We start from the raw sequence: 18,351 nt of genomic DNA on the forward strand, positions 1-18,351 counted from the left end.
TTACTGCAGTTTACATCCTCTTTCCCTGAGCTACCTCCCTCCAAATTTTGTTCCTATAGCAGGAAAAAAAGGAGGAGACGGGAGAAAAAGAGACAGAGAGAACAAATCCAGTTAAGGTATTTGTCATTTATCTCTGTACCTACATATTCCACCTGTAAGCAACAGGCCTGGTATCTGAAATCCTAATCAACATTATATAGCCGAAGTTCTTAAATTTTAATTTACATCAGAATCACTTGGAGGCCTTAAAGTTAAAACAAAGTAACTGGACCCCATCCCCAGAGTTTCTCATTTAGTAGGTCTGGGATGGCACCTGAGAATTTCAACAAGGAGCCGAAGAGTACAACATCCCTAGGATGTCCACTCATTTAACCAATATTTATTGAGCACTCACTATGTGACAGGTACAGCAGTGAAACAAAATTACTAAAAAACCATGCCCAAGAACTCACCTGCTAGCAGGAGACATAACACAAAAAATAAGCAAATTATATACTACAACAAAAGATGATACATCCTACCTGGGGGTAAAAAGCAGGGTAAAGGAGACGGGGAGTGTGCGTGGTTGGAGCAACCGCAACTTTAAAACACTGCCAGCATGGTGGCCTTCACTGAGTAGATGACACTGGAGCCAAGACTTGAGAAAGTGAAGGAATTACCACATGGCTGGCTACTTTGGGGAAAAGCATGCCAGGCTGAGAGGAGAAAAGTCCTATTGCAAGAACACACCTAGACTATTCATAAAGAAAAGACGTCAGTGTGTCAAAAGTGGATTTCTGGCCAAGGAAAGTAGGAGAAGAGGTCTAAGACATAATGGTCCTGGTTTGGTAGGATCTCTTTGGCATTGTAAAGACTTACACTTGTATTGGAACCAAATCATTTTCTGAGTGCTAAAAAAAAAAAAAAAAAAGTATGCTTTTACTCTGACAGAGTAAAAGGTGTATGGTCCAAGGTGTTCCATACACTCCTTGGACCAAAAAGAATCTAATTGCTTCAACAGCTCTGTTCTGGCCATTTCTGATCTTTTTGAACCTAAAGCATACCTAACCTCAATAGCTTCATCTTCTCTATGAACCCATCTGACCACAGACTTACTCCCTCTTCTGAATTCCTGGTAACTTCCCATCTCTCCCCTACTTCCCCAGCACTTAATTATAAACCATTTTAGCAATTTCATGTATATATACCATCATCAGTCTCTACTAAACATTAGCCCCCAAGGGAACACCAATTCCTTATTGTAAATTGTATACTCCAGTTTTATATTAATAGTGCCTGCAAATGTGCAAGACATATGAGTATCTGAATTGATGATAAATAAAGTGAGGACAAGAATAGTTTTGGTTTTAAAGCCATATTCAACAAATGGTACTGGGACAACAAGATATCCACACGTAAAAGGATCAAAGAGTATATAAAAACTAATTCAAATGAGCTGAGTGCAGTGGCTCATGCCTGTAATAAAGGCACTTTGGGAGCCTGAAGTGGATAGATTGCTTGAGCCCAGGAGTTTGAGACTACCTTGGGCAACATGACAGAACTTCATCCCTACAAATAATACAAAAATTAGCAGGGGGCGGTGGTGCACGCTGGTAGTTCAAGCTTCCAGGGAGGCTGAGCTGGGAGAATTTGCTTGAGCCCAGAAGGTCAAGGCTGCAGTGAGCCATGAGCATGCCACTATACTCCAGTTTGGGCAACAGAGCGAGACCCTGTCTCAAAAAAATAAAAACAAAAATAAAAATTAACTCAAATGGAATAAAGACCCAAAATGTAAGAGTTGAAACTATCAAATTCTTAGGAAAAAAAAAAAACAGATGCATTTCTGACCTTGAATTAGGCAATGTTTTTTCAGATATGACACCAAAAGCACAAGCAACCAAAAAAATAATTAAAATGACTTCATCAAAATTAAAAACTTTTGTGTTTCAAACACCATCAATAAAGTAAAAAGACAATTAATAGAAGGGAAGCAAATATTTGCAAATCACATTCTAATAAGGGTCAAGTATCCAGAATATATAAAGAACTCTTAAAGCTCAACAATAACAAGATAATCAGTGCGATGAAAAATGGGCAAAGTACCAGGCACAGTTCACGCCTGTAATCCCAGCACTCTCAGAGGCCAATGTGAGAGAACCACTTGAGCCCAGGAGTTCGAGACCAGCCTGGGAAACAAGCCGAGATCCTGTCTCTATAAAAAATACAAAAAATGTGGCTGGGCACAATGGCTCATGTCTGTAGTCTCAGCAACTAGGGAGACTGAGGCAAGTGGATCCCTTGAGCCCAGGAGGTTGAGGCTGCAGTGAGCTATGTCTGCACCACTGCATTCCAGCCTGGATGACAGAGTAAGACCCTACCTTAAAAAAAAAAAAAAAAAAAGCTCAAAGACATTTTTCAAAAGCAGATATACAAATAACCAAAAGATACTCAATATTATTGGTCATTATGAGATGAAAATCAAAACTACAATGAGATACTACTTCATACCCACTAGACTGGATATCAGGAAAACACAATAACAAGTGTTAGATAGGATGTGGAGAAATTCAAAGCCTTAACCACTGCTAGTGAAATATAAAATGGTGCAGAAACCATAGAAAACAATTTGTCAGTTCTTCTGAGAGTTAAACAGTTATCACATGACCCAGAAATTCCATTCCTAATTATATCCTAGTTATATACCCCAAAGAACAAATAACATGTCCACTCAAAAACCTGAATCAGAATGTTCACAGTAGCATTATTGCTAAGACAAAAACTGGTAACAAACCAAACCTCCAAATGATAAGTGGATAGACAATGGATTATTCAGTCATTAAAGGAATTGAGGTACCGATACATACGACACAGATGAACCTTGAAAATATTACATTAGGCTGGGCATGGTGGCTCATGCCTGTAATCCCAGCACCTTGGGAGGCCAAGGAAGGCGGATCACAAGGTCAGGAGTTTGAGACCAGCCTGACCAAAATGGTGAAACCCCGTCTCTACTAACACAGTTTCTGCTAGGCGTGGTGGTGCGTGCCTGTAATCCCAGCTACTTGGGAGACTGAGGCAGGACAATTGCTTGAACCTGGGAGGCAGAGGTTGCAGTGAGTCAAGATCATGTCACTGCACTCCAGCCTGGCGACAGAACAAGACTCCGTTTCAAAAAAAAAGAAAACTTACATTAAGTATTCAATAAGCCAGACACAAAATGCCACACATTGTGTCATTCCATTTATGTGAAATGTACAGAACAGACAAATCTAGAGAGACAGACATAGATTAATGATAGTTGGAGTGGGGAGAGGCAGGGTGGGAATGGAGAGTTACTGTTAATAAGTACTGCATTTATTTTGGAAATAAAGAAAATATTTTTAAAAAGGAAGTCATACCTCCTATCCATCCAGACACATTTATTTCTACGACTAGTAGACAACAAGGTAGGAAAAATAAAAAAATTAAAAGGGTGGCAGGTGCGGTGGCTTATGCCTGTTATCTCAGCACGTTGGAAGGCCAAGACAAGCTGATCACTTGGGAGGTCAGGAGTCTGAGACCAACCTGGCCAATACAGTGAAACCCCGTCTCTACTAAAAATATAAAAATTAGCCAACTGTGCTGGTAGGCACCTGTAATCCCAGCTACTAGGGAGGCAGAGGCAAGAGAATAGCTTGAACCCAGGAGGCAGAGGCTGTAGTGAGCCGAGACTACGTCACTGCACTCCAGTCTCGATAACAGCAAGACTCGGTCTCAAAAAAATACATTAATGGGCCAGGCGCGGTGGTTCAAGCCTGTAATCCCAGCACTTTGGGAGGCTGAGGCGGGTGGATCACAAGGTCAAGAGATCGAGACCATCCTGGTCAAAATGGTGAAATCCCGTCTCTACTAAAAATACAAAAAATTAGCTGGGCATGGTGGCGTGTGCCTGTAGTCCCAGCTACTCAGGAGGCTGAGGCAGGAGAATTGCCTGAATCCAGGAGGCAGAAGTTGCAGTGAGCCGAGATCACGCCACTGCACTCCAGCCTGGGTAACAAAAGCGAAACTCCGTCTCAAAAAAAAATACATTAATGAAAATAAAAAAGGAGAAGCCGAGCTGGAGGAGAGAGGTCACCTAGAATTTATGACTGAACTTCCACACACCAAACCTTGAAATCCGTTGATATATTCAAATCGTAGTAACTTACATATCCGGAGTTTGGTGCTGTTTGTTACCTCCTTTACTTCCTTCACCATCGACAAATTCCTCTACTTTTTGGTTTTCAATTTTATGAATGACAGATACAAGCAGTTTATGGTCAATTAATTAACACTGAAAGTTCTCAGAATGCTCCAAGGAAAAATAATTTCTACAAGGTATTTGGAAACTCAAGAAAAGCAGAATGGAATAATTTGAAAGAGAACCCTGGGAAAGCCCTGTTAAGAAAGAAAGATTCCACTAATGCATTTGCAAATGGATTCAGTGGAAAGCAGCCAAAGGTAAAAACAGGTTTGAAAATCACTGTAATGACCAAACTGACAGAGTCAACCAAACTTCTAAGTCCTACTGGGAGAGTTCTAATGTTCTTTTGATCTCTCTGTATGAAAAAACAATCTGCTTCTAGAACCTTTATGTGAAAGAAATCTAACTGGATTCAGTTCTAGAAGAAAAGTTGGGAATTATTGTGACAGCCATCTCCACCATAACTACATCCAGGTTGGCCACTGCAGTGGTCACCTGTTACCCAGGAGAAAGTCCTGCAATAACTGTGTCTTCCAATGCGAAAAACCCAGGTGACCCAGACGTAATAAATGAGCCTAAAAGAAACAGTTCTGAGGCGATGCTCACTTATCACTGGATAGTTAAAAGTACTTTTTAAAGTCACTTTTATGATTAAACAAGTGTAAGAATTAGCATGCTCAATGCCATCAAAGAACCAACATATGTAGACCAGCTACATATGTTGGTTTATTAAGTTAAACATTTCAGTACAACAGAACAGCACCTTTTATTATATAAATAGATTTTAAGCATAACCCTCTCAAATTTTTCAAGTTTTGCCCTTGGGCCTTATTGCTTTGCCATTTTAGGATATATGCCCACTAGTTTCACAGGAACAATAAACTAGAAAAATATTTGTTTCCATAGTATCCTATACTTCCTTATAAGAGTTTCATACTTTGTTGTAAAAAGTTATTTGTCTATTACTCCCATGAAATTAACTTTGGTAGGATATATGACTAACACCCAACATTTAGCATAGTAACTGGCATATACTATACATTCAGTAACTAGTTACCAAAAGAGTATGAAAATAATTAATTATGTCTTACATAATCTCAATTTCAAACCCAGCATTGAAGACTGTCTGGTACTACCAACACCCTCTGAAACTGCCAGCAGTTTCACTCACCAGTTTACTGATCCCTCACTCTCTTACAGAATGTTTAGTGTCTACTATACAATAGCACTGCACCCTATGTTCTCCAAATACCAAGTTAGTTAGGAAATAATTCTGTCCCTATTTGTCAACAACATTATTGCCTAAGTAGAAAATCCCAAGGAATCTACACACAAACACAATCCAAGAATAGGTGAGAGTTCAACAAGGTTACAGTATGCAAGATCAACACAAACACACACATACATGCACACCAATTTTCAAATAGGACACATTCACAAAAGAGTCCCCCCGCATCAGTTCTAAGTTCCTTCTCTCTTCCAAAGAATGACCTCTCCCCCTGCCCGCCCCCCAGAAATTAATGGGCTTGTGCTCTGACTCAAGTCACTTTTGAGACAATTTCTTTTTCTTATTATTTATTTATTTATTAAGATGGGGTTTTACCATGTTGGTCAGACGGGTCTTGAACTCCCGACCTCAGGTGATCCGCCCACCTTGGCCTCCAAAGTGCTTGGATTACAGGCGTGAGCCACCACGCCAGGCCGAGACAATTTCTTTTTTACAAAACTATCCCAACATTTGTCAAAGATGTAATGAAACATCTCTAGTATAATTATGTCATCCTATAAAATAAGTCACAATACAGGAAGGTAAAATAAACTTATATATCAAAAAGGTGACTGTCTTGCACAAAGCTAAAAATGGTAAAATCCCTAGTTCTATCTTGGTTATACCTTCAATACAGTTTTAGCATTTTGTACATTTGCTTTCATTTTCTTCCCTTCTGATCACAAAACTTAAAAAAAAAAAAAAATCTCATGTCTAGCTCCGTCACAAAATTTACCCACTATTTTGGCTCACATTAATACAATCAAGATGAATACACCATTAATATTGACAAGTATGTTTCTCATCTTTACTCAGTATTTGCACTTTTAATTTTTGTCTGCCACTTATTTTTATGATATGAGGGGAGGGAACTCAACTGCACAAACACATTGTGAAAGATAGCATTGCTAAAACTAAACAGCTGGCTGGTAGGCAGCACACTATGTTGTAGCCTGAAATGTCTGCTCATCAGCAGATAATAAAAAGTTTTAGTTTGGTCTATAAAAGGTAGTTTAAAGGTGTCAATTACACCATGAAATACATGCTGCCCACAAGTCAAATACATGAGAGATGAGACCCACCATACTAGAGTGGGTCTTTATAAAAAATAGAGAGGCACAATATAAAAAGGTATTGTTATAATGATGATTTTCAAAAAGGCTGAAAATATCACCACCTAAGACCATTTTCAGAGAAATAAAATTCCCCAGAAATCACTAAGACCTGGCTTGACATTTTAATGAATATCTAGTAGGCAGAAAAAAAATTAAAATATCCAAGTTTATAAATATTATACGTATTGCATTTGAGCTATTCCGAGTTATAAAAAGTTAACTCCACTTGCATAAAATGGACAGAGATCTTAAATTTAGAATTAAGTGGAAAGCAAGAACACAAGTTTTGATGCAGATAAATACAAAGAAATCCATTTAGGAAACAAACCTAACTATACATAAATGAACACTCAGACCTCATAGAGATAATACTCCAGAATTCATCCTAGATTATTTAAATAAAAACATTAAAATCAGAAAGCTAAGAGTATTAGGCATCACTGAGAAGGCTGCGGGGGAGGATGCATCTATGATACACCACTGTTATAAAAGTCTTAATGCCTTAAAATAAACAAAATGAAACCAAGACAAAACAGAAAAAAAAAGTCAAAGGAAGGTAGAACTATGACATTTAGATTCAATTAACATTATTGAGTGGTGAAGGCCTGTGTGAGCAGTGTTCAAGATACTTTTCCCATGTTATCGGTTTCTACACAGATTTAAGAAATTTAGACTGGGAATAAGGAAGATAAAGGACAAAATGGTCTAGGACTGACTCTAGAAAAGTCACTGGTAAGGTGACCATGGATATCCTTGCAAAGTATTAGAACAGAAAAATCCGAAACTTGAAAAGGTAACGTTGATATTTTAAGAAAAATAAAGGACTATTTCATTTTGTCCATAGTAAAATAAACTGTGGCCTATTCAAACTGTGGGCTTCTTGTGCTACCTCAGCACCTAGGACACAGCAGCTGCTTAACAGAGATTTACTCAGAGGAAGGCACAAGTAGAACATATTCATTTCATTCTGGAGGAGGCACACACTGAAAACAAAACAAATTTTTTTCAGTAGATTAGTAGCTGGTAAATTTGCAAAGTAAAAGAAAGTATGGTATTTGGTGTTCAACCTCTGACCTTTCAGAGAACAGCAGACTGACAGACAAGGATTCTGATCCAGAGAGGTTATTAAAGACCACTGCATCAAATCAGAGGCACAGTGTGCTGCAAAACCAAGCATAAGGAAAAAATGACATAAAGTTAATATTTAAGAGGTAAATTACATGGTACAGAGTAATAGTGTTCCTGGAGCCAAGAACAAGATCAATGGTGATCACAGAGAAGACAGGAAAGGCTTCAAAGCATAAGAGGCAAGAATTGCAGAGAGAAGAAAAAATATGTAGGCACAAGATTTTAAATGTCTGTGACAGTCCCATTTTAGAGAACTTGTTCACTCCCTTCAAATTCAAAATATAGAGACCTAATCTCTAGGCATCTCATTTATCTCTGAAATGAACGGTGGAACCACATTAGGTTTCCTGTAGCAATGGAATCTGGATTTCATATTCAAAAATCAAACTCAGATTTCTACGTTCCCCTCTCCTAAACTTCCTATTTTCTACGTGGTTCCATAATAATCTACCTATCACTGATGCTTAAAACCTTGGATTAACCTTTGGGTTTTCCTGCCCTTCTCTCCTACTCTGCCAGACTCCATCCATGCACCAAGTCCTGGTCATTCCTTCCCTTAGAAGATCCCTTTCATAGGTCCCTTTAAACTTCTACCACCAATACCCAAAGGTAATAGTAACCAATAGGTCCCTATTTCATCAAATCTAAGTTGACACTTAACCTTAACTAGCCTTCTTGCCTCTAGTAAAGCCTCACTCCCAACTCCAATCCAACCTAAATACTGCTGACAACTGGTCTCTGATCATGTCCCTGTCCCCTCCTTATTCAAAATGTCCCCACCTCACCCCAAAGTCATTCAATATCTTCCCAGTCTAATACTTTCTCTGGTATCCATGGTTTTACAAAACTTGATTCCAATTCAATTTTAATGCTCTCGTCGCCTTTCCTGCAATCTGGTCCTTCACCTCTCACTCCTCTATACCTTTGTTCTTGCCATCCTCCCCTCCAGGCACTCCATCTGCTCTTTCTTTCTACTATCCACATTTAATCTCCGCAACGAAAATGTCTCATAGGTAAAAAGAGTCTCTCCTTGTCTCAAATCCTACCCCATTTTGACTGCACCACTCATGCAGCATTTGGCCTAGATATATAACCTTGCACTACAGGGCGCTGCTGCTGTTTGTGTGTTTGTTAAAAAAAAAAAAAAAAAAAAAAAGCCAGTCTCATCTCCCTAACCAGACACAAATTTCTCAGAGGATGAAAATTTTGCTTAGTTCCACATATAAATGGTGATTAATAACTTCTGATGAGATGATCTAAAGTTCATTTGAAATAATGCCTATCTACTCCCATGCAGTTCTTTCTAAGGGCTCGCTCTCTCTTCACTGGTGTCTATACTACTAACCAGGAGCACTGTTATATACTGTGCCATAGTCTTGCTTTTTTCCCCTTTCAAATACGAGTCTGGTCTCTGAACTAACTTTTAAGTTCCTTAAAGACTCTTTCTTAAACCTTTTCAGCATTCCTTACAGTGTTAAGCAGACCACTGGGCACAGAATAGTATTTAACATAAATCAGTAATAAAGACACCTAAATATTTCTCAAAATGTCTCAACTAAAACAGTGCTTAACACTAACTGCTTAAAGGCACAGACTTTTTAAGTAACACATCTACCCAGTTTTACAAATTTCAAGCCAGTTAACATCTACTATATATTTCATTCTCATAACTCTATGATGTCAGTTTACTGAAGAAAAAACAGGCTAAGCAAGATTGTAGATCAGGCCAGGTGCGGTGGCTCATGCCTGTAATCCCAGCACTTTGGAGGCTGAGGTAGGTGGATCACTTGAGCCTAGGAGTTCAAGACCAGCCTGGCCAACATGGTGAAACTCCACTGCTACTAAAAATACAAAAATTGTCTGTGCACAGTGTGCATACCTGTAATCTCAGCTACTTGGGAGCACAAGAATCGACTGAACCCGAGAGGCAGAAGTGGCAGTGAGCTGAGATTACATACCACTGGACTCCAGCCTGGGTGACAAGCGAGACTCGGTCTCAAAAAAAAAAAAAAAGAGAGAGAAAGAGAAAGAAGGAGGAGGAAGAAGGAAGAGGAAGAAGGAGGAGGAGGAAGCAGAAGAAGGAAGAAGGAAGAGGAAGAAGAAGAAGAAAATTGTAGAACTAGTAAATTGGCAGTGCAAAGATTCAAACCCAGACCTCCTGAGCCCAGGGTTAAAATTTTATGTACTACTCCACAAGTATAGATTCATCTTCTCATTAACCTCCAAGTTCCTGGAGGACTAGGGCCATGAATAATGTTTCTTTTAAAAGACTCTCTCCTCATCTCCCAAATGTCTTCATGTATCAATAAGATGAATTAAACACACATGAATTCTGCAGATACAGCAAACTCAGAGATAACACACAGCCTGATACTACATTGTGCCCCCAAAACAGAAGAAATCACCACCCAAAGCTCCATCTTAAGTGGAGAAAGACTTTGTAATATAAGCCTATGGCTTCCCCAGTGTTCCCAAACAACCATTTTGAGCTCAGCCACACAATCACCACACCCATACATGGTGAAAGCATACTGCATTTCTCAACATCCTCAAGTCCTGCCAGTCTAGTCTTTGTTCTTTGAAGGGCTGAGCTAACATCTGATCTAAAGAGTAAGGCCAGAAGTTTCTGCTACTCTTGGAGCTTTCAAGGAAATGGCCAGTTAGAGAGCATCATCTCCTGGAATACCAAGGGTCTGTAAGTACACATAGCTCAGAGCCAGGACCCTCCACAATTCTCCCTAAACTGCATTTCTGGATTATTTTCAAAGACTTCAGAAGCCTTACATATGAAGAAGCAGGGCCCTGAGTAAAAACAAGTTAGTTTTAATATTCCAAGTGAAAAGTTTGCTAAAACACTATTTTCACCATTCTAACAACTAAGAGGCTAAGGACATGAAAACAACAGAAACTTCTCTATTAGCTGCAGTATGATAGTATCACAGAAGTGTTGGCAAGTTTCTCCTTACCAATGTTATTATTCAGAGTTAGAAACTACTTAAGACACAAAATAACCTTAGGAAAATAACTTTATTACGTCAAGCATTAAAGTAATTTCAAAAAAGTTCCCAAGAAGAACATGAACCAAGTTGTATTCTCTAGTCTATAGATTAAGTCATGCTAAAAACTCACTACTTGAATTATATAAACATTATAGTTAGGAAGCAAGGCAAAAGCTGAGAAGGCTAGGCTAGTCAGGAAAACATCTCAGAGAACGTTACTGATATAGTATGTAGCTGTTCCACTGTAATAGACACATATTATGCCTGTCTGGGTTTAAGTGTTCCTTTCTAGAACTACCTCTTCTCTAAGTGAGAAACAGCGTATCATATGGCCATATACCTCCTGAGGAGGTGAGCACAGCTCAAGGTGGCCAGAAGAACTCACTCCCAGGCCCCAGTTACTGATTCAGGGAGAGGCTCCAAAACAGAATAATAAAGGTATATCCTGGACTATCTCTAACAAAATGGTCATGTTCCTGTCTTTTGAGCTCTACTGGTCATCTCTACCCCATGTGAAGAAAACTCCCCTGAAAATGAAGCCAACAGTTGATAGAAGAGAACAAGATCAGTCCTGATGACATCCTTTGTGACACTGGAGCCAGCCTGGCCCTAACCTCAGCCTATTTATACACCAATAAATTCCATTTTAATAAAAACTATTATAGCACCTGGCAGTCTAAATGAGTAAGGTGCCAAATAACAAAGAATTAATTATCTCCAGTGTGAGTCTGGAAAAAAATGGCTAACAAAGTTAAATCTACTTCTAAACCCAACTGGAAACGCCAATATACTGACTTTTTATTCTTACCACTTAAAATAGCCTAAGTAACTTGAGAACCAGTCTATTCTTCTCTTAGAATATTTGAACAATGTCCACCTAAACTTTTATTTATGACCTACTGATACACTATTTTCCAGACTAGATGTTAAACAGATACCAAACTGTATTCAATTTAAAACAAAGTCATTATTCTCTCAAAAGTGTCTTGTTAGTATTTGGCAAAAGACTGGGTAACAAATGGGCAACCTGGCTATATGGCCTACTCCATGTACACCAAAGAATAAGGCTAAAAAGGTAAAACAAACTACCAGTCTACCAAGCCCTGATATAATACATTTACTTTCATTCAAAACAATACATTCAACACTGGTAGGCTCTGAAAAAGCACAGATCATTCATATATACAAATAAGCAAACTTTTCAACACATATGTTTAATATACACAACCCAAATTCTAGAGTGCATTATACTTAATATGAGACCCTCAACCTCTGGTTTCTGTGTACTGATACAATATCACACCACAAAAATGAGTTAAAAATGTGACCGCCACAAGTTGTTTTTTCTTTCAGGTTTACTTGCCTATTTACCTTCTCATTTGTTACCTTCAAATTTTTAAAATGGAAGCAGTTCTCCAATTGGTAACCAAATTTTCAACAGTTTCTTTCATTCACCAAAGAGATAAAGAGAGGAGTTATGGTTTACCTGAGTTTTACTACTAGAAGTCACAACATACACACACACACACACACACACACACGAAAAAAGGAGTTTTAGGGACTAACATAGTATCAACATATGTTGATCACACCCACAGAGGAAGACATCTTTATCAACTTGCAAAGTGAGATAACAAAGCTAACTAAGTGAATAAGGTGTCAAATAACAAAGAATTATCTCCCAAGTAAGCCTGGAAAAAAATGGCTAACAAAGTTAAATCGAGTAAATAGAAATACATATCCAATACCTTAAAGAAAAAAGGAAAAGTGACAAATCATTTCCCTAGATTCTTTTAAAATTTTTTCTGGAGGTTGGGCACAGTAGCTCATGCCTGTAGTTTCAGTACTTTGGGAGGCTGAGGCGGGTGGATTGTTTGAGGTCAGAATTCCAAGACTAGCCTGACCAACATATTGAAACCTTGTCCCTACTAAAAATAAAAATAAAAAAATTATCCAGGTGTGGTGGCAGGCTCCTGTAATCCCAGCTACTGAGGAGGCTGAGGCAGGAAAATTGCTTGAAGCCAGGAGACGGAAGTTGCAGTGAGCTGAGATCGCACCACTGCACTCCAGCCTGGGTGACAGAGGGAGACTGTCTCAAAAAACAACAACAAAAATTTTCTTCTGGAAACTGGCATTTATGTCTGTGAAGTGGGCAACCAGGTGGTTCAAGAACAAGAGTAGAAAGATTTTTCACTGGGTATCCTTTTTCTATCATTTGAGTTTATACCATTTAAATGTACTTAACTATTCACGGGGTTATCTTTTTCATTGTTTGAATGGATACCATTTGAATGTATGAGCTACTAAAAATTAATAAATTTTAAATTTAGAAAATTCCTTGAAAGTCACTTTCAGAAACCATATTAGAACTCCCCTTAATAGTCTAAAAATAATCAGAAAAAAATACTGCATGTCCCTTATTCTTACAAAAACTGCAATTTTCCCAAGTATATTTTAAATGTGTCCTGAAACCATTACCAATGATTTCTGCCTAATTTTCTTTCACAAAGTATGAATTCAGAATACCAGAAAAACATGATAAGTAGTTTTTTTCTGTTCTTCCCTTCCACCACAGAGTTGCTAATGGGAAACAATAAATTTGCCAATAGGAAAAAATGCTAAAAGGCATAAAATCAGAAATCAAATCAAAATTTTACCATACTACTTATCAGTTAACTGAGGGTTATCCAAAGCGTGGCTCCCATACCACTAATTTGAATGGTAATTTTAGCCAGTATGAAAACTAATATTTTAATTGTTATGTATTTTAACATGTAGTTTATACCTAATAATACCTACATACCACATGTACAACTTCACAAATATTGCCTAAGATAAATCTACTTAGTAAAATCATGAATCCATCTGAAAAATAAGAGTACATATGTGTATGAGTGAAGTTTTAGAAGCACCAGTGCACTATACAAATTAGATTGAGGCACACTGGGAATGATCACCAGTAATTCTAGGAAACTGCAAGCACAGGGGGTTACTGACTCCCAATAACCAAATAAAACCCTCTCTTTTTAAGCCCTGCCCTTTTCGGTTTCTGCTGGCTCTAATTCAAGATTGTGGTTAGACCCTAGTCTTTCTTCTCTGCATCCTAAGTGATCCCCTCCACTGTCCTCTTAGAAATGACCAGCCTGCATTAACTACAATGGATCTTAAGACCAAACTTTGTGCTCACAGGTAAACTCTTCACTAAAGGCTAGCACAACTAAATGACAGAAGTTGTGATCTCTATTCCTTTTACCTTGGGCACCTCACTGCGGGCTCTGGATCACTCCCCACCCTCCTGTCTTCTGCCCTAAGGTTTCTAAGGTAGTTCCAAGGACATGAAGAGAACTAGAGTCAGTCTCCAAAGAGAGGAATGGCTTGGGCCTCAGCAGAGCTCTTCAGTATTCTCCCTGGTTCTTACTGCCTCTTCATATATCTATTACACCTGTGTTGTCCCTGAACCACAAATATTCCCCAACTGGCTATAACACCAAGTCAAAGACTGCACTTTCCCTCTCAGAGCCCTATACTCCATTACTGTTCTCCACTGCAGGCTGGATACCACTGCACCCCCATTTAAAAGAAAAAAAAAAAGATATTCCTGTTCTCAGGCTGATGTGAGGTTAGAGGTTGATTAAATGGCAGAGCACAAACTAATTCACCAGGTATGAGAGACCAGCCCCTACTACCCTTACTCCCCCAAGAGTATTTGCATTAAGAAACTTGCATCTTAAAAAAGATGTATGAGACCTTTTATGTGAAAGAATTTCATGCAATATAAAGGTGATCTAGACCACCTGAGAAATTTAAGGGTTCACTGCAGGACTATCTCCCAGCCAGCAGTCAGGCAGTATTTACAATCTGGAATAAGGGTGCTGAAACTAGAAGAGGGTTGTCAATGGGCTTATTAAACTCTATTTATGTATCTGTTTCCACCACTAACCCAACAGCTCATTTAGTATATAGCTGTCTGCTCACAACTTTAGAGAGGAAAAAAAAAATTTTAACATAAAAACTAATTCATCCTCAGAATCAATCCCTTTACCCTACCTAAAGGATGTTTCTGAAACAGGCAGTCATTCACCAGTATGACACAATGATGTGTCCTACATAGTCTTCAAAAATTCTGTTTTATTCATACCAGATTCTGGGAAGAATATTACCACACATCATCTCAGAGAATGAGGTCCGAAGTCCTGACAGAGGGGTCCCAATTAGAGTCTCTCAGGTTACCAGGATCATTTGCCCAGACATGTATATTCAGAAGCCCTAAAATCTTCCCTTTAAACTTGAAAATACAGTTCCAAACTCAGGTTTCAGTAAAATATCTTTGAGAAGGATATATTTAAGTTTCAATGTAATATCTGCATCCCCTGCAGAGAACTTTAATTTAGAAATCACCTGTTTTCAAAAATACCATAGCCCAGATGCCAAAGCATGATGTTTATCTTCACATAAAAGAACACCAAAAAGATTTTATTTTGAAAACTAGACCTGGCACTTTGATATTTGTTTTCTTTCACATTTTATAACTACCTTTTGTCACTTAACCCTATTATTAAAGAATTAAAGGAAATCAAAGAGATACCAATATAAGACTAGCAATTTGGAAGACAAAAGGGAAAAAATTAGGAGTCTGAAAAAGGAACACACAAACTCACCAAGTCAGACTGTTTTTAACAGCATAGCATACTGTGTGGCCAATACCCTTCTGACGATAAATTCTGAGAAAAGTTCCCTAGTACCCAGTGAAGAGGTAAAAAACAAATTCTTGCCTTAGCAATTCCTCACAGTCATTTTCTCCATCTGAGAGTGGTCCTAAATTTTCTAAAACAAAGCCCACAATAATATGCCCCTTCAACTTACATCCTCTCTCATGGAAGAAAGGTACATCCTGTTGCATCGTTTTCCTCTCAAACCCTGCCTATGGCCTGGTCCGTAAAAAGGAAATGTTCCTTCCACCTCTCCAACAGTCCCTTCATTCTCTTCCTCCACTGGTTCCTTGGCGGGGTCGGGAGCAGAGGTAACACTTCCCATCACTGTATTGTATTTCCCACACTTAGGTTCACATCACGTTTTTCTTCTTAACCCCCAGTAATCTGGCTTGTCTTAGCAATTCTATGAAACTGCTGACTTCCAATAACCAAATAAATGCCGACCAACCTCTTTTTCTTAACCCCGCCCTTTTTGGTTTCTGCTGGCTCTATCTAGCCTAGGCCCTCTACGCGCCAAGGGAAATTCAAGATTGTGGTTAGACCCTAGTCTTTCTTCTTTGCATCCTAAGTGATCCCCTCCACTGTCCTCTTAGAAATGACATCAGAAAACAGTCTTAGACCTATGCATCTCCAGCCACCAGTAAATACGAGAGCCCTCGGACTCTATCATCATTAAGCCCTTCCAACTTTACCTCACACGTACAAAACCAATTTCAAAGTCTTCCCAAGATTCCTGTCCCATTCCACCTTCACTTCCCTGTACCAACTATATTATCCTCACCACGTCAGTCAAATTTCCCTTCACAGGCAGCCACCAAAATCTGCTCGTTTTTCCATATTAGTACTGCAACTCCTACGAGAATTAATGCTTTTTCCATATTAATATCCCATCCACTATGACTGCAGGTTCCTTCCTTCCGAAAGTACAAAAATGTCTGCAGTGTCTAAAATGAGAAGTTGCTTTAAGACTCTTTTCCCATGGACCACCACCCTTCCTCAACTGAAATGCAGTCTGGGTGAAAGTGTGAAAAAAATGGAGGAGGAGAGAGAAGCTCAGCTAACACCACTGCCCTCATCTCACCTGCCACAAATATCTGCATCTCCCCCAGCTACCCAACCTTTCTTCACATAAATTTCTGTTCAGCCCATAACTGAGAAGCCCCCTCAGCCTCTTTTATAAACCCATTTAAAAAGTCCTGTACTTCTTGATCAAAAGGAATCATCGCTGTAATTTTTCATGTGTAAGGAAACTAAACCTTTAATGTTATTTGAAAAAAACCAACAAAAAAAACAAAAACCTTCCCAACCAGCTTTCATACGTTAAATTAACTCTGGCAAAGTACCTGTCCCCTGGGCTTGGGGTAATAATAATCTAGGAGAAACAGAAAAATCTATTTTTTTAAAAAAGGAAGAACTTGACCAGACAAAGCAAGTAACTAGCAACATGTACCAAAATGTGCTTGGGCAAACGTCGCCCGTTCCTCCTTGGTGTTATCAGAAGCTACAATAGGGGAGCGGAACGGTTCCTAGGAACCACGTCAGAGCCGCTGCGGAGTTCACAAGAGCTGCGTCCACAGGGCAGTCAAATCATAAGTTGCAGGAGCGGCTGTTGTTAACCCACAGCTAAGAATAACGCTCGACTTTCCAAAATAAAAAGACGGAAAAACGACGAAGTCTCCTGGGCAAGGATTCGGGGCGGCACAGAGGGGGAAGAGGGATTCCTGCACTGCCCTCATCACTCGGAGCCTGGGATCCCAGGCGATTCGCTCACTGCCCGCCCGCAGGACTGAGCCGCGGGCACCACGTGAGATCCTCGGGGCCGGCGGGGGGCCAGGGGCGCCCACTCAAGGAAGGCGGCACCTTGCAGGTGCGGCAAACGGCCCCCTCACCCACGTTTATCCGGACTGGAGCCCGCGGCTCCCGGCCGAGTTTCCGGGTGGTTCGCACTCCTGAATTAGCAACGAGATCGCGCGGCAGGTTCGAGGTAAATCGAGTGAAAAGAGGAGGAAAAGTCTCAGGGGTCTGGGGACCTCCGCGCTTCCAAGGGAGGCGGGGGCCGGGGCTCGAGCGGTGGGCCCTGCCCCGCGCGCCTACACAGGCGCCCTACCCTGGCTCTGCAGGATCTCGTGCTTGAGGCCGCCGGTGTAGTCGATGAGCTCCTCCAGGCCGCGCTCGCACAGCTGCCCGTAGCCCGAGAACTTGTGCAGCACCTTCTCCAGCTCACGCTCCACCGTCACGCATTGATCCATGCCGGAGGCGGCGCTCGGCTCCCAGGCGCCCGGGTGTCCGCAGCCGTTCGGCCCGGGCCCTGCCGAGGCCGCGTCCTGCTCCTCGTCCCCCAGGCGGGCGGCGCGGGAGGCTGAGGCGGCCGAGGCGGCGTGCGCACTAGCCGCGGCGCCGGGGGAGCCCCGCGCAGCAGTAGCCCGCCTGCCCCATGGCGCTCTCGCCCTCCGGCGTGTCGCCGCCGCCCCCGTTCGCTCCCTCCACCCGGCCCCGCGTCCCCGGGTCCCGCTCGTGGCGTTCGGGTGCCCGCGGCTGCGCGGCCGATTGTTTTTGTTTTCACGGGAACCGACGGATGACCTGGTTCTCCCGGGCGGCACCAAGCGCCGCCGACTGGGGGGAGAGGGACGGCCACCCCGGCGAGGAAAGGAGGCGGCGCGGGCCGTACCAAGCGCACCTTCGAAGGGGGGGGGCTCGGCGATCGCGGGCGGAGGAGGGCGACAGGCGCCCACACGCGCCGCAGCTCTAAAGGTGTGGGCCGTACCACGCGGAAGGCGGGCGAGGGAGAGGTCGAGGGTGGAGCGAGGCCCCAATTGGCCGGAGGAGCTAAATAGGGAACTTTGGAGACAGCCCCAGAGCTCGGCGAGCGCTACAACTACGCGCTCAGTAAACAAGGGGGCGGAAACCGGCCCTCACCACTCCGCCCAGA

At 41.1% G+C, this 18,351-nt stretch overlaps 1 protein-coding gene across 6 annotated transcripts in view; it reads right to left on the reverse strand.

The window, feature by feature from the left end:
• Positions 1-18,037, reverse strand: part of RMND5A (required for meiotic nuclear division 5 homolog A) — a 66,678-nt gene extending 48,641 nt beyond the window's left edge. For all 6 annotated transcript variants that reach the window (XM_035273386.3, XM_035273385.3, XM_035273384.3 and 3 more), the window contains exon 1: positions 17,530-18,037. In XM_035273386.3, coding sequence (XP_035129277.1) covers positions 17,530-17,671 — 142 coding nt within the window. In that variant the 5' untranslated portion in view covers positions 17,672-18,037. The remainder of the gene's footprint in view (positions 1-17,529) is intronic.
• Positions 18,038-18,351: the final 314 nt, after the last annotated feature.

Source organism: Callithrix jacchus, chromosome 14 (genome assembly GCF_049354715.1).
Source record: "Callithrix jacchus isolate 240 chromosome 14, calJac240_pri, whole genome shotgun sequence".
NCBI lineage: Eukaryota > Metazoa > Chordata > Mammalia > Primates > Cebidae > Callithrix > Callithrix jacchus.